Source organism: Puma concolor, chromosome C1, assembly GCF_028749965.1.
Source record: "Puma concolor isolate L17-30 chromosome C1, mPumCon1.1.hap2, whole genome shotgun sequence".
Lineage (NCBI taxonomy): Eukaryota > Metazoa > Chordata > Mammalia > Carnivora > Felidae > Puma > Puma concolor.
Window position 1 is genome coordinate 148,234,329 of NC_141674.1, and position 16,171 is coordinate 148,250,499.

Sequence of the window (16,171 nt, forward strand, 5' to 3'; positions counted from 1 at the left end):
GTGAGTTTTCTTACTGCAAAATGGACAGGGGGCACATACCAGAGCCAGAGCCAGAGGCCGTCACATCGTATATCAGATCTTTTAGAGTTTTTCCAGCATTTACCAGATTGCACTCAGAGAGAGGTTCCTCCACATTCTGTCTCTTTTTCTTCCTGTCTGTGCACTGGCGACCTTGGCACGCCCATATCATCAGCGCCGCTGCCATGGACAGGAGGCAAACTGGCACAGTAATAACAACGGTCAGCTCCATGGGTCCGAGTTTTGGGGCATTTGGAGATGCTTCAGTTAAAAAAGAAAGAACACGACCATAAATCAACCCATTTAAGATACTCTAGAAATTGTAACCAGGATCACCAAAATTTCGCATCATTGATGTGGAGCTACCCAGCACGCCAGAGTTAGGATCGAGATGGGATCCAGATGGGAGCCAGAGTTAGGATCATGGAAAGCACCAGCACACGGGAGCCCTTTTCAATCCTCCAAGGCATTTGCCATTTTTCTACTATCTTCTCCCCATTCCTCAGCAGTCCATCCTTGGAGCACGTTCATTCACTCATGCCCCAAATAATTACCGAGCTCTTGCAATAGCTCTTGCCACCATTCCAGGTGCTGGAGATGCAGCGGTGTGCGGCAGCCAAATCCTTCCTCTGGAGTTGCTTATGTTCCCGTGTCACACGCCCACTGAACAGATGGATGTGCGACAAGAGGCCTTACGCACCGTGAGGAAGCAGAGGGGCACGCGCGTGCGGCGGGGATGCCCCTTGGCGGCAGAGTGCTCCTGGAAGCCGCTCTGGGAGGCGACAGGGAGCAACGCCCGGAGGGTCTCCGCGAGCCGCGCGCCAGGCAACGTGAAAGCAAGTGTGCAAGACCCCGAGGTGAGGCCCGTTCGGGCTGCTCAGGCACAACCCGTGCCTGGAGGGCAGTGAGCGGGGAGGAAGGCAGAAGAGAGCGAGGCAACAAAGACAAAAGAGCCTGTGGGGTCTGGTAGGCTAAGCGAAGGGCTGTGAATTCTATTCCAAGTAGGAGCTGTCGCAGGACTTGGAGGAGGCGAACTACGGGATCTAAGGTTCATCCTGCGTGGCCGCAGAGGGGCGCAGGAGTAAAAAGCGAAGAGACAGAGGGGACCAATGCAGTCATCCAGGCACGATGGTCTTGGCTGAACCTTCGCTGAAATAGTAGGACTTCCTCCTGGGTTCTGGTTCATCCTCCACCCTTTTGCTGTTGTGTTTTAATCCCTGGGTTGTATCACCACCTGGCACATTATATATGCTTAACCGACTGAGCCACCCAGGCATTATTCAATTCCCTCCAAAGAACGCATGCTTCATGAGGGAAAGAATTTTGTCTGCTTAGTTCTCAACTCTATCCCCAGTGTTGACAACTGGAGACGACGAATAGATCTTGAAATGGTGGAACCGCTAAAAGTTCTACTAGTTTGTTCTTAGTAAGCAAAGGATAAGGTTTTTAGTTTTAGAAAAATAAACATGATCATTGAAACCAAGCAACATAAAGGGTGTAATCAAATTTGTGACTCTCCTGTTAAAACACAGACAGCCAATTTTTCTAAAGTTCATCTTGCATTTAAGAAATCTTTTTAATTTAGGGGAAATAGTGATACATTAAAAAATCTATGATGACAGATATTTCCTGTATTTTTCAAAGAAATTATTTTGACACCTGAAATGAGCACATAGTTCATTTTCTTTTCATTCACTAAAGACAGCCTCAGCATCAATTTAATTTCATCACTGGGTCCTATCATTAGGGATGCTGGTTTTTGTTTTTAATAAGCCTTGGGAAGTATCTGATGGGATACAGGAATAGAATTCTGGAGTCTTAGGTTCTCAGACATCAAGGAGAAGTGGAAGAATGCAGACTTTGGAGAAAGAGAAGCCAAAGTGAGATGACACTTTCTCCATTTGTGGCTATAGTGCCTTGGGCAAACTGCCCCAGCTGACTAGGCATACCCAGTGAGAGGGTTAGAAAGAATGCATAGAAAGCAACGCACAGCACCTGCATCTTAGAGTCTAAACCAATGACGGTGATAATGGACCTTGTGAATTAAGCCATTCCTCAGAATTCTTTCTTTGCAATCCTAGAGAGCTTATTATATTAAATACACTTACATTTTACTTACAATATGTCAACCAGAATAGGTAAAGACAAATTTAAAATAAATATTATTTCATTCTCAAGGAAAAGGAATCAAATTCCTCAAAAATGTGTTCATGAAAGTTTCATTATAATCATAAAAATATATACATATATATTTTTATCATTGATAAGTAATATATTTAAAACTGTTTAGTGAACTCTGGAAACAAACATAATCCATGCTCTTCTACTTTGCCCCAGGAATTCTGGCAGATCACCAACTTTCCCTCTCCTAAAGGTTTCAGGATTCCTCTGAAGTCATTAGAAGTTGTACAGGTGCATATAAGAAGAGGTTGGCCTTGAATGTTCTTATGACAAGGTGCTAAAAGAGTTCTCTGACTTGACTTTGTTTTAGAAATCATTAACTGTTGTACTTGCAACTTCTAAAGCTTGCTAATATAAAACAGTTTTATTATCCATTTAACTATGGTCTTTCAATCTACATTTCAAGTTGTATCTATATTTTTAGGTCCTCGCAATGCTATTCTAGGAATTCTAAGAAAGCCACAGAAAGCATTTAATCTCTTGCAACCTACATAAACATCTACTTGAGTATGCTTTTAAAAATAAAAATAAAATTTAAAAAATAAAATTCAAAAAATAAAACGCCACTATTAGCTACATTTATCAGGCTATATCTTATTCCGATATATGTTATCAGAAACTATCAATATAAACATTAGAGTTAAAAAGCTTATTGATTGTCTTCCTTTTAGTAAAGCTCTATTAAGCAGAGCTCAGATCATCACTATGGCAACCAATAAAGAGGCGAAAGGTCAGCAACCCTGAAAATAGAATACTCTCTATAAAAGTGTACTGCTCTCGTGAAGGTTAACAGCTCTCAGAGATGTTTATTACAGATGGGCAATGTTTCTACTTTTGTGAACAAATTTACTGATACGAGTTAGTAATAAAAAAAGATTACTCAGCTAGAAAAGGCTAGCAACAACATCCAGAAAGAGCTCCTTAAACACTGAGCAATTTTTAAAGCAAACATTTGTAAAACTATCTTCTAAACCAAATGTTGATTATAATCTCTACAGGAGATAAATGAAGAAGAACTGTAGTCTATACCAAATGAGTCATGGCAAAAGGAAATAGTAGCACAGTTAAGAATACATTTTAATAAGTTACCTTTGATGAGCATATTAGTTTTTCTAGCAGGTTTTATATTCTTGATCATAGGAGAACGCTTATTATTCAATAATTTCCCATTTGAGATTGACTGTGCCAACTGAAATGCATTCTCCATGTTATAAGCACCTCCATGGTTTGGGCAGTGCTTCGTTGTTCATTCATGTTATTTCACTCCTTAGAAAATTAAGTAGAATAGAATGGGAATGGGGAAAAGCACTAACCCAGATGGGTGAGAGCCTAGCTCACAAATACCTCCCCTATATAAGCTCTACAATACATTGAACCAAGACAACAGAAGGAAAGGAAGTATTAGCGAGGCAGGAAGAGAACATTGATCCAGATGAGGTAGAAGATTCTGGACATCTGGAGAGAGTCATGTGAAAGGCAGATGAATGTACAACAATAAGACAAAAGAACAACAACCGAAAAGAATGATGGACGGATAGATGCAATACTCAAAACGAAAAGAAAAATATGGGCACGACCCTCATGATCCCCATGTTTCCTTCCTTGCTGACCTCTTCTCTGTCCTTATTATAAGTTCAAAACTTACTGATGTTTATGAGACTTCTATGACCTTTGAATTAATTAATTTATATCTCCTTAGTATTTGCTATTAGCAGGAGATGGCTTAGAACTGAGTTATGGACTTGATCAATTGCTTCAAATGGCCCATACTGACCACTGGCACGGAAATCTTGTAGAATGTCTACGTTCTATGTAAAGACTTTTTTTTTTTTACTGTATTTGAATGACCTTCAAGTGACTAGAAACTTAAACATTATAGTGGAGTGAAGAATAGAAACTCTTTGAGAGTGACTGAAGAGATATGCACTGGCTGGACATCTGTTGAAAAACAAAATCAGACAAAGAAAACAGAGGTCTCCATCGAACCAAAGTGAATTTTTTGTGAAATTTATAAGGTTAGTGCTCCATTCCCAGAAGCTGCTGTGGGAAGTAGCATACAGAATTTAAAAAAGATCCAAAAAACCCCTGAAGAAACCCCAGACTAATATTAAAACCACTCCTATTCCTTTTATTAAGGGTTTTTCCCCAACTGAAAAGACACCACCCTGCAAGGTTGTATCCATGAATGTATAAATATCAAGTCTTCAACTGCCTCCCCACCTATTCCCCACAAAAGGGGAAGCATTTCTTCCTCCTGCTTGTAGCCTGTTCTCAGGTAGTAAGCCAACCCAAAAAGACAATGTTCCTTGAGATGCTTTCTGATGGGTCCATTTCTGTCCTGGCACATGGAAGAAATGCCACCACGGTCAACTGAATGATGTGGTCCATCCACCTACCCCATAAACCCTCTATGACACAGGCCTGTGGCATCAGTGAAAAGGCTTTGTTTAGTTTAGTGTAGTTCACAGGCTTCTGGGGCAAAATGTGGAAGTAATGTCTGCAGCTAAACCAAGAGAGAACACATTGCCTCTAAGATGTTCAAAGCTACCTTTTTAACTAGCCCAACAGGAATCATTTCTTTTTCAAAAAACAGAGTGACATGCTAAGCATCGAAAAATCTCCCAAATCTTCATGATGAACCTCCTTTAACCTGCCATTTCAAAACATCATTAAATGTGGATACCATCATTTCAAACATTTGCTTGACGGTAATGAAAATGCATTTTGAATTAGTTTCTTGCTGCTCTCCTAAAAGACTGGATCCAAAGGGATTGCTTTGTATAACTTTGCACTGAGAATGACTCTTGAGAAAAGATCCCAGAAAGTGGGGCACAGTCCACATCCTGATGGAATTTAAACCCTACTAAGGAATACATGATCCATCTGGGGAACAATTCTAAAGCAATTTTGAAAATAAAAAATATGAAGAAAACTATATAGGAGCAAGGGAAATGGGAGGTAAGAAAAGATCATCATGAAGAATTCTATTCTTGATAATTCAGTCTAATATAAAACAGCATGGAACTGCACTTACATGTGGAAAGTCTACAGTGTGAAATAGAATGGGTCTCAGTTGCTAAGTCAAAAATACTGGGTGTATTTGTCTAACACTCCTGTGTTAATTCTGTACTCACTAATTGCAGGAAGCCCTCCACTACCTAGAGCTTGTCCTAGCCTACTATTCTTTACAGTGACCCTTACAAATGTCACCAGGAATAATTCAGGCAGAAGTTTATTCAATTGGATCTCTCCAACATACTCCACTATAGGGAACAGCAAATGGTCACCTTTCTCCACAGAGCAAGAATAATCATGTCAAACAGGTTGTTTCTGATCAACATGAACCTCAAGTACTGAACGAGGGCAGATTTTGTAATCTAGAAATCCAACTGAACGATGAGAAATAGCCTGAAAATCATTTCTGCCTTTTAACAATCAGATGGGCTATTGATGGGCCCTCGATTGTTTAGTGCTCAGTCTAAAAATGGCTACCTGCATACACCGTCTTGTCGGTCTTCTGGAATGATTTCATGATTTTATAGCATGCAGGTTGCACCACACATAAAAATATTTCCTGACAGTTCTTATGTTCCTGGGCTTCTGGGAGTATGTGAGGGACACTGGGTATCTTCAAATCTTCTTTTGTCCACTTTTGTCTCAATTTAAGAAAAATAATGTTTTTACATTTTAAGGAATGAGGAATGTGAGATTGAAGAATATAATCTTTGGCACAGGGAACTTAGAACTTTAACTTAGGCAGAGATGAGATTAATAAAATGTAGAAAGGAGAATTTAAATCAGCTCCACAGTTTTTCTTAATTTCCCCACATGCACCTAAAAAGTAGTTTATTCATATGTCATCAAAACACATATTCTCAAATGATACATATCTGTAAAGAAATTAGTTGGTAACTACTCAAGGAATATTTCAGGTTGTTTTTTTCTTAAGCCAACCCTTTACTCGGGAAAAATGAAAGATCCTTGAAAGTAGCACCCGTATCTCCTACCAGTTTCCCCAGCTCCTCGCAAAGCCTTGTTCAGAGAAGGCATTTGAAAATACTGACCATGAGGGAGAAGTTACACTTCTCTGTCCTAGAGTTCATGCTAGTGTAAATTCTCCCACAGCAAACACATTCACAGAAAGCAGTTTGTTCACGTGGAAAAGACTGATGTGCGATAATCCTATTTTAACCGAACCCAATGTCCTGTACATGATAATCACACAAAAAGTATTTCACTAAACGGGTAATAGTATTTACTTAGCATTGCTAAGAGAGTAGGGGCTTACATAGTGTGAAATCCTCAATTTAGAACTGGTTATAAATTTTACTTCCAATTTCCCATTACATCCCTATGAACAAAATTTCACAATCGAAATCAGTGTACTTGTTTCCCGAGATAGGAAATGCTTCCTATGTTAAACTTTAAGAGCACTTCTTTGTATGCTTATATTTCATAGCACTTTCCGAAATATAAAAATCAGAGCACCTTTCAGTTTATGGAGGGGAAAAATACCCTGTCTGGCACACCTGTCAGGTGCGCACCGAATCCTCAGAGAACGAGCTATAAATGGATTTGTTCATGTGATGGCAGAACAATTCCACAAGGGGTCCCATGAGTATTTCTCAGCATGGAGATGTCACCTTACACTGACTACTACGGCAATGGATTCGTTTAAAATAGAAAGCCATGATAAAATTGGAAAACAACGATGAATTTTTAAAAGGACTGTAAATAACAAGACTTTAAAATCCCCAAAGAATAATAATAGCTGAGCCTGCAATTTTTATAATTATAGCATCCTTTGAAATGATTAATTTTTGATAAATCTAATTCTAATGTTTTGGCAGTTTATCTTCCTTCAGATGTAACCCTTTAGTTTGGTTTAAATGAAAGTCCAATTTAGACATGTACCTAATCAATAAGCATTGTTTACCTGCTCTGACTGATATAAATAATCAATTTTCCTTTTCTCTTTACGCAACTGAGAACAGAACAGGAAGATGAAAATTGTATGGGGGTTAATAAAGCACCCAATATTTTAATGTTGTGTGTGTCTTTTCTTTATTGAAGCCAATTATTTGTAAAGCAAAAAATATAATAGTATTATTAAAATAGTATGTGAAATCTGAAAGGAAATTATTACTACATTTAGCCTTTCAAGCACTGTGAGTTTTAGTAGCAGAATGGGAACAAAGATACCTGGAACTTGAATGTTTTTGATGAATAGTCTATTTCCATATGAAAGGTGGTAATTAGTGTAAGCAAGAACTAAATAGCAATTCCTATCAAAATTAACCCAGTAAATAACCAGTTTCTCTTGCCCAGGTTTCCTAAACTTATCCTAGATGAATTTTCATGGAAAATTTTAGAGTGTTCTTGATGCTGTGTGACATCACAGATATTTCTCTGAGCATGACTCTGATGTCACCTAGGGTCAGAAGAAATCATTTGTTACAAACTGAAATGCATACATTTTAATAAGGGAGAAAAGTAAGATACAAAATTGTCGAAAAACTCAACTATGCTAAAGTAGAAATATATTAAACTATTGATAATGTAAACTTTAGGCCAGTGGGTATAAGCTCAGTACATATTGAATGCGTGAATGAATGAATGCGTGAATGAATGAATGAATGAATGAATGAAAAAACAGGGAAAGCCCATGTCCACTAAGGAAGAATGACTTGCTTCTCAGTTTTAACCAACTGATAAATAAATGAGGAAAACCTCAAGAAAGCCATAACTGATTTTTCAAGGACAAGCCAGATATCTAGAGCTTTTATATTAAGACTCTTAATTTTTAACAATGTTAAGAAATATGTTTCTTTCCTTTTCCAGAAACTGTAGGTCAATCAAAACCTGTCTGTTGACTGGATACAACCCATATGCAGGTAGAACTCTGGATGACTTGTTTTGTTGTTTCTATATTCATTAGAATTGGGTTTCATTACAAATAACAGAGGAAACCAGACAAGTTTCCTTTTCTTTTTCATGTAAAAGAAACTTGAAGATGTTGAAGATATCCAATGTTAGTAGGGTGACACCATGAAGTTTTCAGTCAGGCCCCTGTCAGTTCCCTTGTTGCCACCCCTGTGGTGCAGCCATCACCCTCATGGTCCAAGGCAGCCACTAAAACTCTAACCTTTACATCCAGGCAGTGTGATGGATGGTGGCATAATAACGTGCCAGTTCTGTTTCAACAGGTCTTCTCAGAAGTTCTTCTAAACACTGCCACTCATCTCATTTGCCAGAACCTAATCATATGGCCACACTTCTCTGTAAGAGCAGTGGAAAATATTGTCTGTTAGGAGGACAGCTATATAATCTGCTGGAAGTCTAGGTCCTGCTTCTAAATGGGTATTGGGGGAATCTAGATGTCTTTGAAACACTTATCTATAGACACAGTAACCTTTGATCTATTGGATTTTTTGGTTAGAAAGAGAACATATGTGCAAAACAAAAACCAAGTCAGACAGTACTGTACAAGAGTTACTAAGGAAAGAGCTACATCATGTCTTCAGCTGCTCAATACTCCAAAACCAACTCAGACGTTAGTAGAATGTGCAACCTCCCATTAACTTGCCTATATGCAAACATTACTTGGAAACTTGATGTTTGTTGTGAAATATAATGAATAAACAGAAAAGTCCATACATTATCTAGGTTGAGTATAAAAAGAATTATAAACTCCCACACATCACGTCCCTCCTCATCTCCCCGCCTTTTCTTCCACTCTGAGATACCCCCACATGATCACAACCTTTTTCCTTCCCCAAGGGTAACCCTTACCCTGATTTGCAAAATAATGATTTCCTTGCCCTTGTACTATGGTTCCCAGATCCCTTTTCTTACATGGCTCCAGGCATTGGCATATTTGTATACATGTTCATGAATCAGAATGGCTTGAAACTTTCCTTTCTTATACTGGCTTTGTTGGGTTTGATATCAAGGTTATGAATAAAATGAGTGAAGGAGTGTCTCCTCTTTGTCTACATTTTGGAAGAGTTTGTGTGAGAGTTCTCTGTTCCTGGAAGTGTATCAAAATTTTCTAGTAGAGCCTCTTTTCTAGAAGAACTTTGAAATTTTCTTTCTGGGAATATTTTTTACTACTTTTTAAAAACTTCTGATTCAAATTCTTTACTGTCATAAGACTATTCAGGTTTGGTATATTATAATTTTCTAAAAATTAGGTTGTTCGTAAACCATCTTGTTTCAACTCTATATAGTCTCACTAATTATTTTATCTAATTGTTTTATCACTTACCAAGACTGTGGCATATTAAAACCTCCCTCTGAGATTGTGGACATCTCTATTTCTCCTTATAGATCTCTAAGTATTTTCTTTATTTTTGAGTCCCATTGTTAAGTACATAGAAATTTAAATTCATTAAGAATCCCTGGCAAGTTGAAACTTTAGTCACTATAAAGTTACTTCTTAACTCTAGTAATTTTTTTGCATTAAAGTTAATTTTGTCTGGCATTAATATAAATAAACCAATATTTTTGTTTGTTTAATATATGTATGGTATATGTTTTCTATCAAAACAATTTCACATTTCTGTAAATTTTCATTTATCAAGACATTTTTAAAACAACATTTAATTGGATCTGTTTTCTCCAACTTAGTATCCTTTGTTTAGTCTATTTACATTAAATTAATTATATTTAATTATTACTAACATTTGGATACTTTCTTATTGTCACATCTGTTGTGCGCTTCTTTGTCTTGCTTTTTTTTTTTTTTTACTACTTTTGGATAATTTTTATTGTTCTGTTTCCCATTGTAGATTAGAAGGTACATAGTCACATTCTACTCTTTCAGAAATAATTTAGCAATTACAACAGGGACATTTCAAAGCATAAAGATTAACAATATATTTACCTTTCTCCTAGACAAAAACAAGGCCCTTGGAAAATTTTAATTCCATTTAACCTTCTTGACATACATAGTATATAAAAAATAGTATTCTATGTTGAATGACCATTTTATCTTATTTTTTTTAAACCTCAAAAGACACCATTGCTGTTGTAGATTAATGTTGTTTAGAATCAGTGACATATTTATCACTTTCTTTGCCTTTCATTCCTCCCTGCATGTCAGAACTTTGGTATAGTTTCTGTATGCCTGAAGTACACCCTTAGAGTTTCCTTTATCAAAGAGTTTGATAATGTTAAACTCACCTATTTGTGTTACTTTGAAAATGTCTTTTGCTAAACCTCATTCTTTAAAGATAGTTTTTCTAGGTAGTATTCTGGGTTACCAATTCTTTTCTTTTAGAATATTGAAGATAAAATTCCACTTTTCTCTTTTTACTTTTTGCTTGAAAAGACAATGCCAGTTCTTCTGAACTTCTTTGAATTTCATTTACCTTTTTGTCTGTCAACTTGTAGGATTTCACTTTGTCTTTGGTGTTCTGTAGTTTTACTAAGCTATGTCCAGGTTTAGGTATCTTTTTATTCCTCCTCTTGATAGTCACTGGATTTCTTAGATTTGTAGATTGGTGTTCATCAATTCTGGAAAATTCTGAGCTGTTACTTCTGCAGACTGCTTTTGCCCAAACCTTTATCTCCTCTCCTATGGACCACGATAGAAAGCCACATGTTAAATCTTCTTATGTGTTCCTCTCTGTCATCCTCTTGTCCATATTTTCCATTATGTATTCTCTGTATAACTGCATACAAAATAACTTCTTCTGACCAGTATTTCAGATCCCTAATTCTCTCCATAGCTCTTTATATTCTATCTAATTGTTGTTAAACCTATCCATTAAGTTTTCAATTTTTATTATATTTTTAATTTTAAAAAGTTTTATTTTGTTCTTGTTCAAATCTAGTAGGTCACTTTTTTATAATCCTCTATCCTCTAAAAATATTTCCAAATTCGCCTTATGTTTTTTTTTAAACTTAGAAGAATATTTGATCTATATTTATTTTCTGAGAATTCCAATATATGAAACCTTTGTGATCTTTCTGCTGTGTGTTCTCTTCTGCTGGCTCATGCATGCTGCCTTGCATACCTGTATGCTTGGGGTGCTTATTCTTCACAAGGTACTGCTCATGTACTTGCAAAAGGGTCTGTTTTGTCTGGTTGAGACCTAACATTAAAGTCCCTTCCTCTAGAGAGCTGGTACTTTTTTCTCGACACTTTGGTGCACCAATGGTCTGGGACTAGCTTAAAGAAAGTTCTTCCTCTGAAGAGTTCCTGTACCACTCATGCAATGGGAACTTGGGCCTAAAATCCATGTGATGTCCAGGCTATGATCACAGCTTCACCAGAACAGGTTTTTTATTTGTCTTTTATTTTTCCTGTTCTGCTTAGTTAAAAACCCAAACCTCCTCCCTGGGATTAGAAGGAGATGGGTTTATATCTGGTTTAAACTTGCAGTAAGGAAAGAGACCTTCGATATCTCTGCTCAACATGGTGGCTTCTATTAGATGATTCAGTTTGAGCAAATCACGTTTCTTGACCTTTGCTATCCTTCAAGCTTGAGATCCCTGATAACAAAACCTTTTAACAAAAATTTTAACAAAGGCTTAACGAAACCTGATAAAATTTTCCTTATTAGAAAAAGCATACACACATGAGGAAAAAAGTATCAGAAAGTTATATAATAATGTTTTAAACAATAAGGTTGTTTGCCAATTCCCATAAGAATAAATCTGGAAATAGGCTGGTGACATTGTTGAGTCTCTTTGTTAATGAATCATAGAATCAATCTACTTCCAGATTTCCTACCATGTTGAGTTAGTGAACTCCCTTATTAAGACATTATTATCTAAGTTTCTGATACTTTTAGTTGAAAACAGCTTGACTGATACATCACTCTTACAACTTATGCAAATCTAGTGGGCGGGAAAAAATGGTTGTTTTAATTGGCATCTCTCCAGCTATTAGTGATGTTGAACATCTTTTTGATACTTGACCATTTAGAATATTCTCTTCTGTAAAATTTGTTTGTGTCTCTTACCCATTTTTCCCTTTAGTGCTCTCTCTCCTTCTCTCTTTCCACTCTCTTGCCATGCACATGCACACACGCATGCACACGCACATGAGCTCTTTAACTTCCCATAGTTCCTACCTTTTTCCAGTCACACATGTGGCAAATATTTCTATCCCATATTTAACTTATCTTCAGTTTTATTTATGTTATCTTTCATTACTCATTTTTATTTTAGTTTGCATGCAGTTATATCTCTTTTCCTTTTATAACAGTTGGATTTCCTGTCTTATTTAAAAACAGCTTCCATACTATAAAGTCATAAAAATCTTTTTTTCTAAATTTTCCTCTGACATTTAAATTGTTTTATATTTCACAATTAGATATTTAATCAAGCTGTAATTTATTTTTGTATATGGTATGACACTGTGGTACAGCCCTGTTTTCTTCCAGATGGATAGATAATTATGCCAGCATCATTTCAAAAATAAACTATCCTGGAATTTCCATTTCTGCCAAGTTACACTTTAGATGTCCACAGAAGCCCTTCTTGGTACAGCACACAAAAATGCTGAATAAAATATAAATGAAAAACTTTTTTTCTATTACGTGATTAAGCTGGTGAGAAAAGAAATGAATTGCTCAGAGCCACAAATAAAGTGAAAATCCAAAGAGGCGCTTGAGCACTTGGGCTGCTATTTACCCTGGAAGCATCTGCCAGCTCCTGGTGGTTACACGCTTAGTTTACCAGATTGTAGCACAAGATCAGGAGATAAAACTTGGTTCCTGAGACAGGGAAGGGCCAGATCAGAGACCCTCATATAAATCAGGCAACTATGAATGGCATTAAATTGAAAATAAAACAGTGTTCTGCAGACAAAGACAGGGTGTATGCTCCTCTATGTGTCTGTCTCAACCTTGACTTTGGTATAGCAAAACATCTTCAAGGGTTTCTTACCCCAAGTGTGTACCATAGGCAGGCTTCGAGCCTTAATTCATATTACATGTTGGCCAAAATAAACCTAATCAAAACATTGAATGGGTTTTGGTTGGTAACACCTCCAGATACCTAGTGGAAGCCAATGTAAATCTTCTCTGGAGGAATATATTTTATATATATATATATATATATATATATATATATATATATATATAAAATTTATTGTCAAATTGGTTTCCATACAACACTCAGTGCTCATCCTGGAGGAACATATTTTAAATACAGGCTCCAAAAATTTCCTCCACATAAGGTTCCCCAAAACCTGAGCTCACATTCAAAAATCACAAAACACATGAGGAAAGTAGCCATCAAAATATGAGTCAGCAACATAAAATCCTAGCACATTCAAACTCGCAGAAACTGTAGATATTAAAATTATCAGATGCAAACATTAGGAAATAACAGGGGAAAGATTTCAAGAGGCATGGAGAAGAGATACAGAAGGCCCAGCTCACACAGACTCGGGGAAGGAATTATGAAAAGTGAGGAGAACTTATTAGAAGGCTCCCAGATCAAACCCATCGTACATACACCCATTGTACATACATATATAATGTGAATGGAACTTTTTCATCTATTATTGTTTGTGTGCCATACCTGGATCCCCCAGTGCCCCCCCCCCCACCAAGGGCACACCAATTTGTGTCAACAAGTCTTTTATTTTTGAAATAGAAATATTCTTGAAGAGTTAAGAATTTACTCTTTACTTTTTTAAAGATGTTTATTTTTTGAGAGAGAGAACACATGTACATGCATGGGGGAGGGGCAGGAGAGGTAGAGAAAGAGAATTCCAAGCAGGCTCAGAGCTGTCATCACAGAGCCCAACATAGGGCTGGTGATGAATGGTGAGATCATGACCTGAGCCAAAATCAAGAGTGGGATGCTTAACCAACTGAGCCAGTTACCCCGTATCATTTACTTTCAAAGGTAAATTTTTCCCACTCAGTGGCTTCTCTCCTAAATTCAGAGGAAGCTGAGAGTGGGCAATCTGCAGGAGTTATGAGGCAAGAAGTTTCCTGAAGCCTGGGAGTACTAAGTTAAAGTCAGAGCTGGAGTCTGGAGTCAGAACAAGAAAAGTAGCATCCAGAAAGGAAAGAGGATATTTTTGGAACTGAAGGTAGCTATTCTTATCTGGTCTAAAAATAAACAAGAAGAATACATTAGACAGGGTACATTACATAAAGTATATGTTTCTCTTGTTTAACTGATTTGCACAATCTATATTTAATTTTTAAATATTCAGTACTACACTTGTTTTGTAAAAATAATGACATATTTGCTGTTAGTAGAAATGTACTCAAAGTACTAGTCAAATAAATGGCTGTTTTTGGAAATGGATGTTGCCTTTCAAGTTTTACATAGGGAAAAAAAAGCCTCTAAATATTTGTGATAATACTTGAACTTGGAAGGTCACTCCAGTGACATCAAAGATACCAGCTTCAATAAGCTTCAGGGAAGGGAAGCAAGTTTTCTAATATTATATCTCCATCAAACTATAAAACTGTTTCTATAAAAAAAAAAGTATGATTAACTCCTAAAAATTAAACCCATGTGCAGTGTCACAGGAGAAAGTGTTTTTTAAGGGCAAATGATTGAATTTAATGTGATCTAAGTCAATCTTGCTTGCAATGATCTAAATTAATTCTACTTAAATCTAATACAACTTAGTATAAAAAATGAATGGGTAAAAGATTTTTAAAGGCCATTTAGAAAAAAAAAATTAAAAAAAAATTTTAACGTTTATTTATTTTTGAGAGAGAGAGACACACAGAGCATGAACGGGGGAGGGTCAGAGAGAGGGAAACACAGAATCTGAAAACAGGCTCCAGGCTCTGAGCTGTCAGCACAGAGCCCGACGCGGGGCTCGAACTCACAGACCGTGAGATCATGACCTGAGCCGAAGTCGGCCGCTTAACTGACTGAGCCACCCAGGCGCCCCAAGTGTTTATTTATTCTTGAGAGACAAGAGTGTGAGCAGGGGAGGGGCAGAGAGAGAGGGAGACACAGAATCTGAAAACAGGCTCCAGGCTCTGAGCTGTCAGCACAGAGCCCGACGCGGGGCTCGAACTCACGGACCGCGAGATCATGACCTGAGCCGAAGTCAGACACTTAACCGACTGAGCCACCAAGGCGCCCCAGAAGGAAAACATTTGAGATTAAAACAGTAATTAGATTCTTAATAGATTTTTGTACTAGTAAATTAAAATAATAAGTGTCCCTGCTCCATTTTAAATTACCACATTTTCAAATACCAACTAAAGTGGTGTTTTTTGAACTGTGAACAACCTATTAGTAGGGTCTGACCAGCGTTTTTACTTGAGGAAAATGCATAGGGTACCTCACAGGAAGGGTAAGAATATTTTGTAAAAGTCTTGTTTCAGTAGAGTTTGCATTCAGGTTGGGGGAAATTGTATAAAATGTATTTCTTTCTGTGTGTCTCAGTGGAAACATGTATAAAAGCCACTAGTCTGGGTGCCTGGGTGGCTCAGTCCGTTAAGCATCTGACTCTTGATCTCGGCTCAAGTCATGACCTCAAGGTTTCCGAGTTCTAGCCCTACGTTGGGCTCTGCCCTGTCGGTGCAGAGCCTGATTGGGATTCTCTCTCCCTCTCTCCCTGCCCCTCCCCCTCTCGCCTGAATTCTCTCTCTCTCTCTCTCTCTCTCTCTCTCAAAAATAAAATAAATAAACTTGGGGCACCTGGATGGCTCAAGTCAGTTAAGCGTCCAACTTCAGCTCAGGTCATGATCTCACAGTTTGTGGGTTCCAGCCCCGCGTCTGGCTCTGTGCTGACTGCTTGCTCAGAGCCTGGAGCCTGCTTCGGATTCTGTGTCTCCCTCTCTCCCTGTCCCTCCACCACACATGCCTTGTCTCTCTCTGTCTCAAAAATAAACATTAAAAAAATAAATAAAAATAAAATAAATAAACTTTAAAAAAAGGCCACTAGTCTAAGGTTTTAGGAATTAGAGCCAAACACTTTAAAAGGATTTTTAGGAGGGAAAGAGCGAGCGCCTATAATTCTCCAATTGCTGAG

The 16,171-nt window shown here is 37.5% G+C and overlaps 1 protein-coding gene across 2 annotated transcripts in view; it reads right to left on the reverse strand.

The window, feature by feature from the left end:
- Positions 1–16,171, reverse strand: part of ACVR1C (activin A receptor type 1C) — an 83,738-nt gene that overhangs the window by 26,527 nt on the left and 41,040 nt on the right. Inside the window, exon 3 of one of the 2 annotated variants that reach the window (XM_025930819.2) lies at positions 40–279. The exons of the other annotated variant lie outside the window; for it this stretch is intronic. Coding sequence (XP_025786604.2) covers positions 40–279 — 240 coding nt within the window. The remainder of the gene's footprint in view (positions 1–39; positions 280–16,171) is intronic. 2 annotated transcript variants of the gene reach the window in all.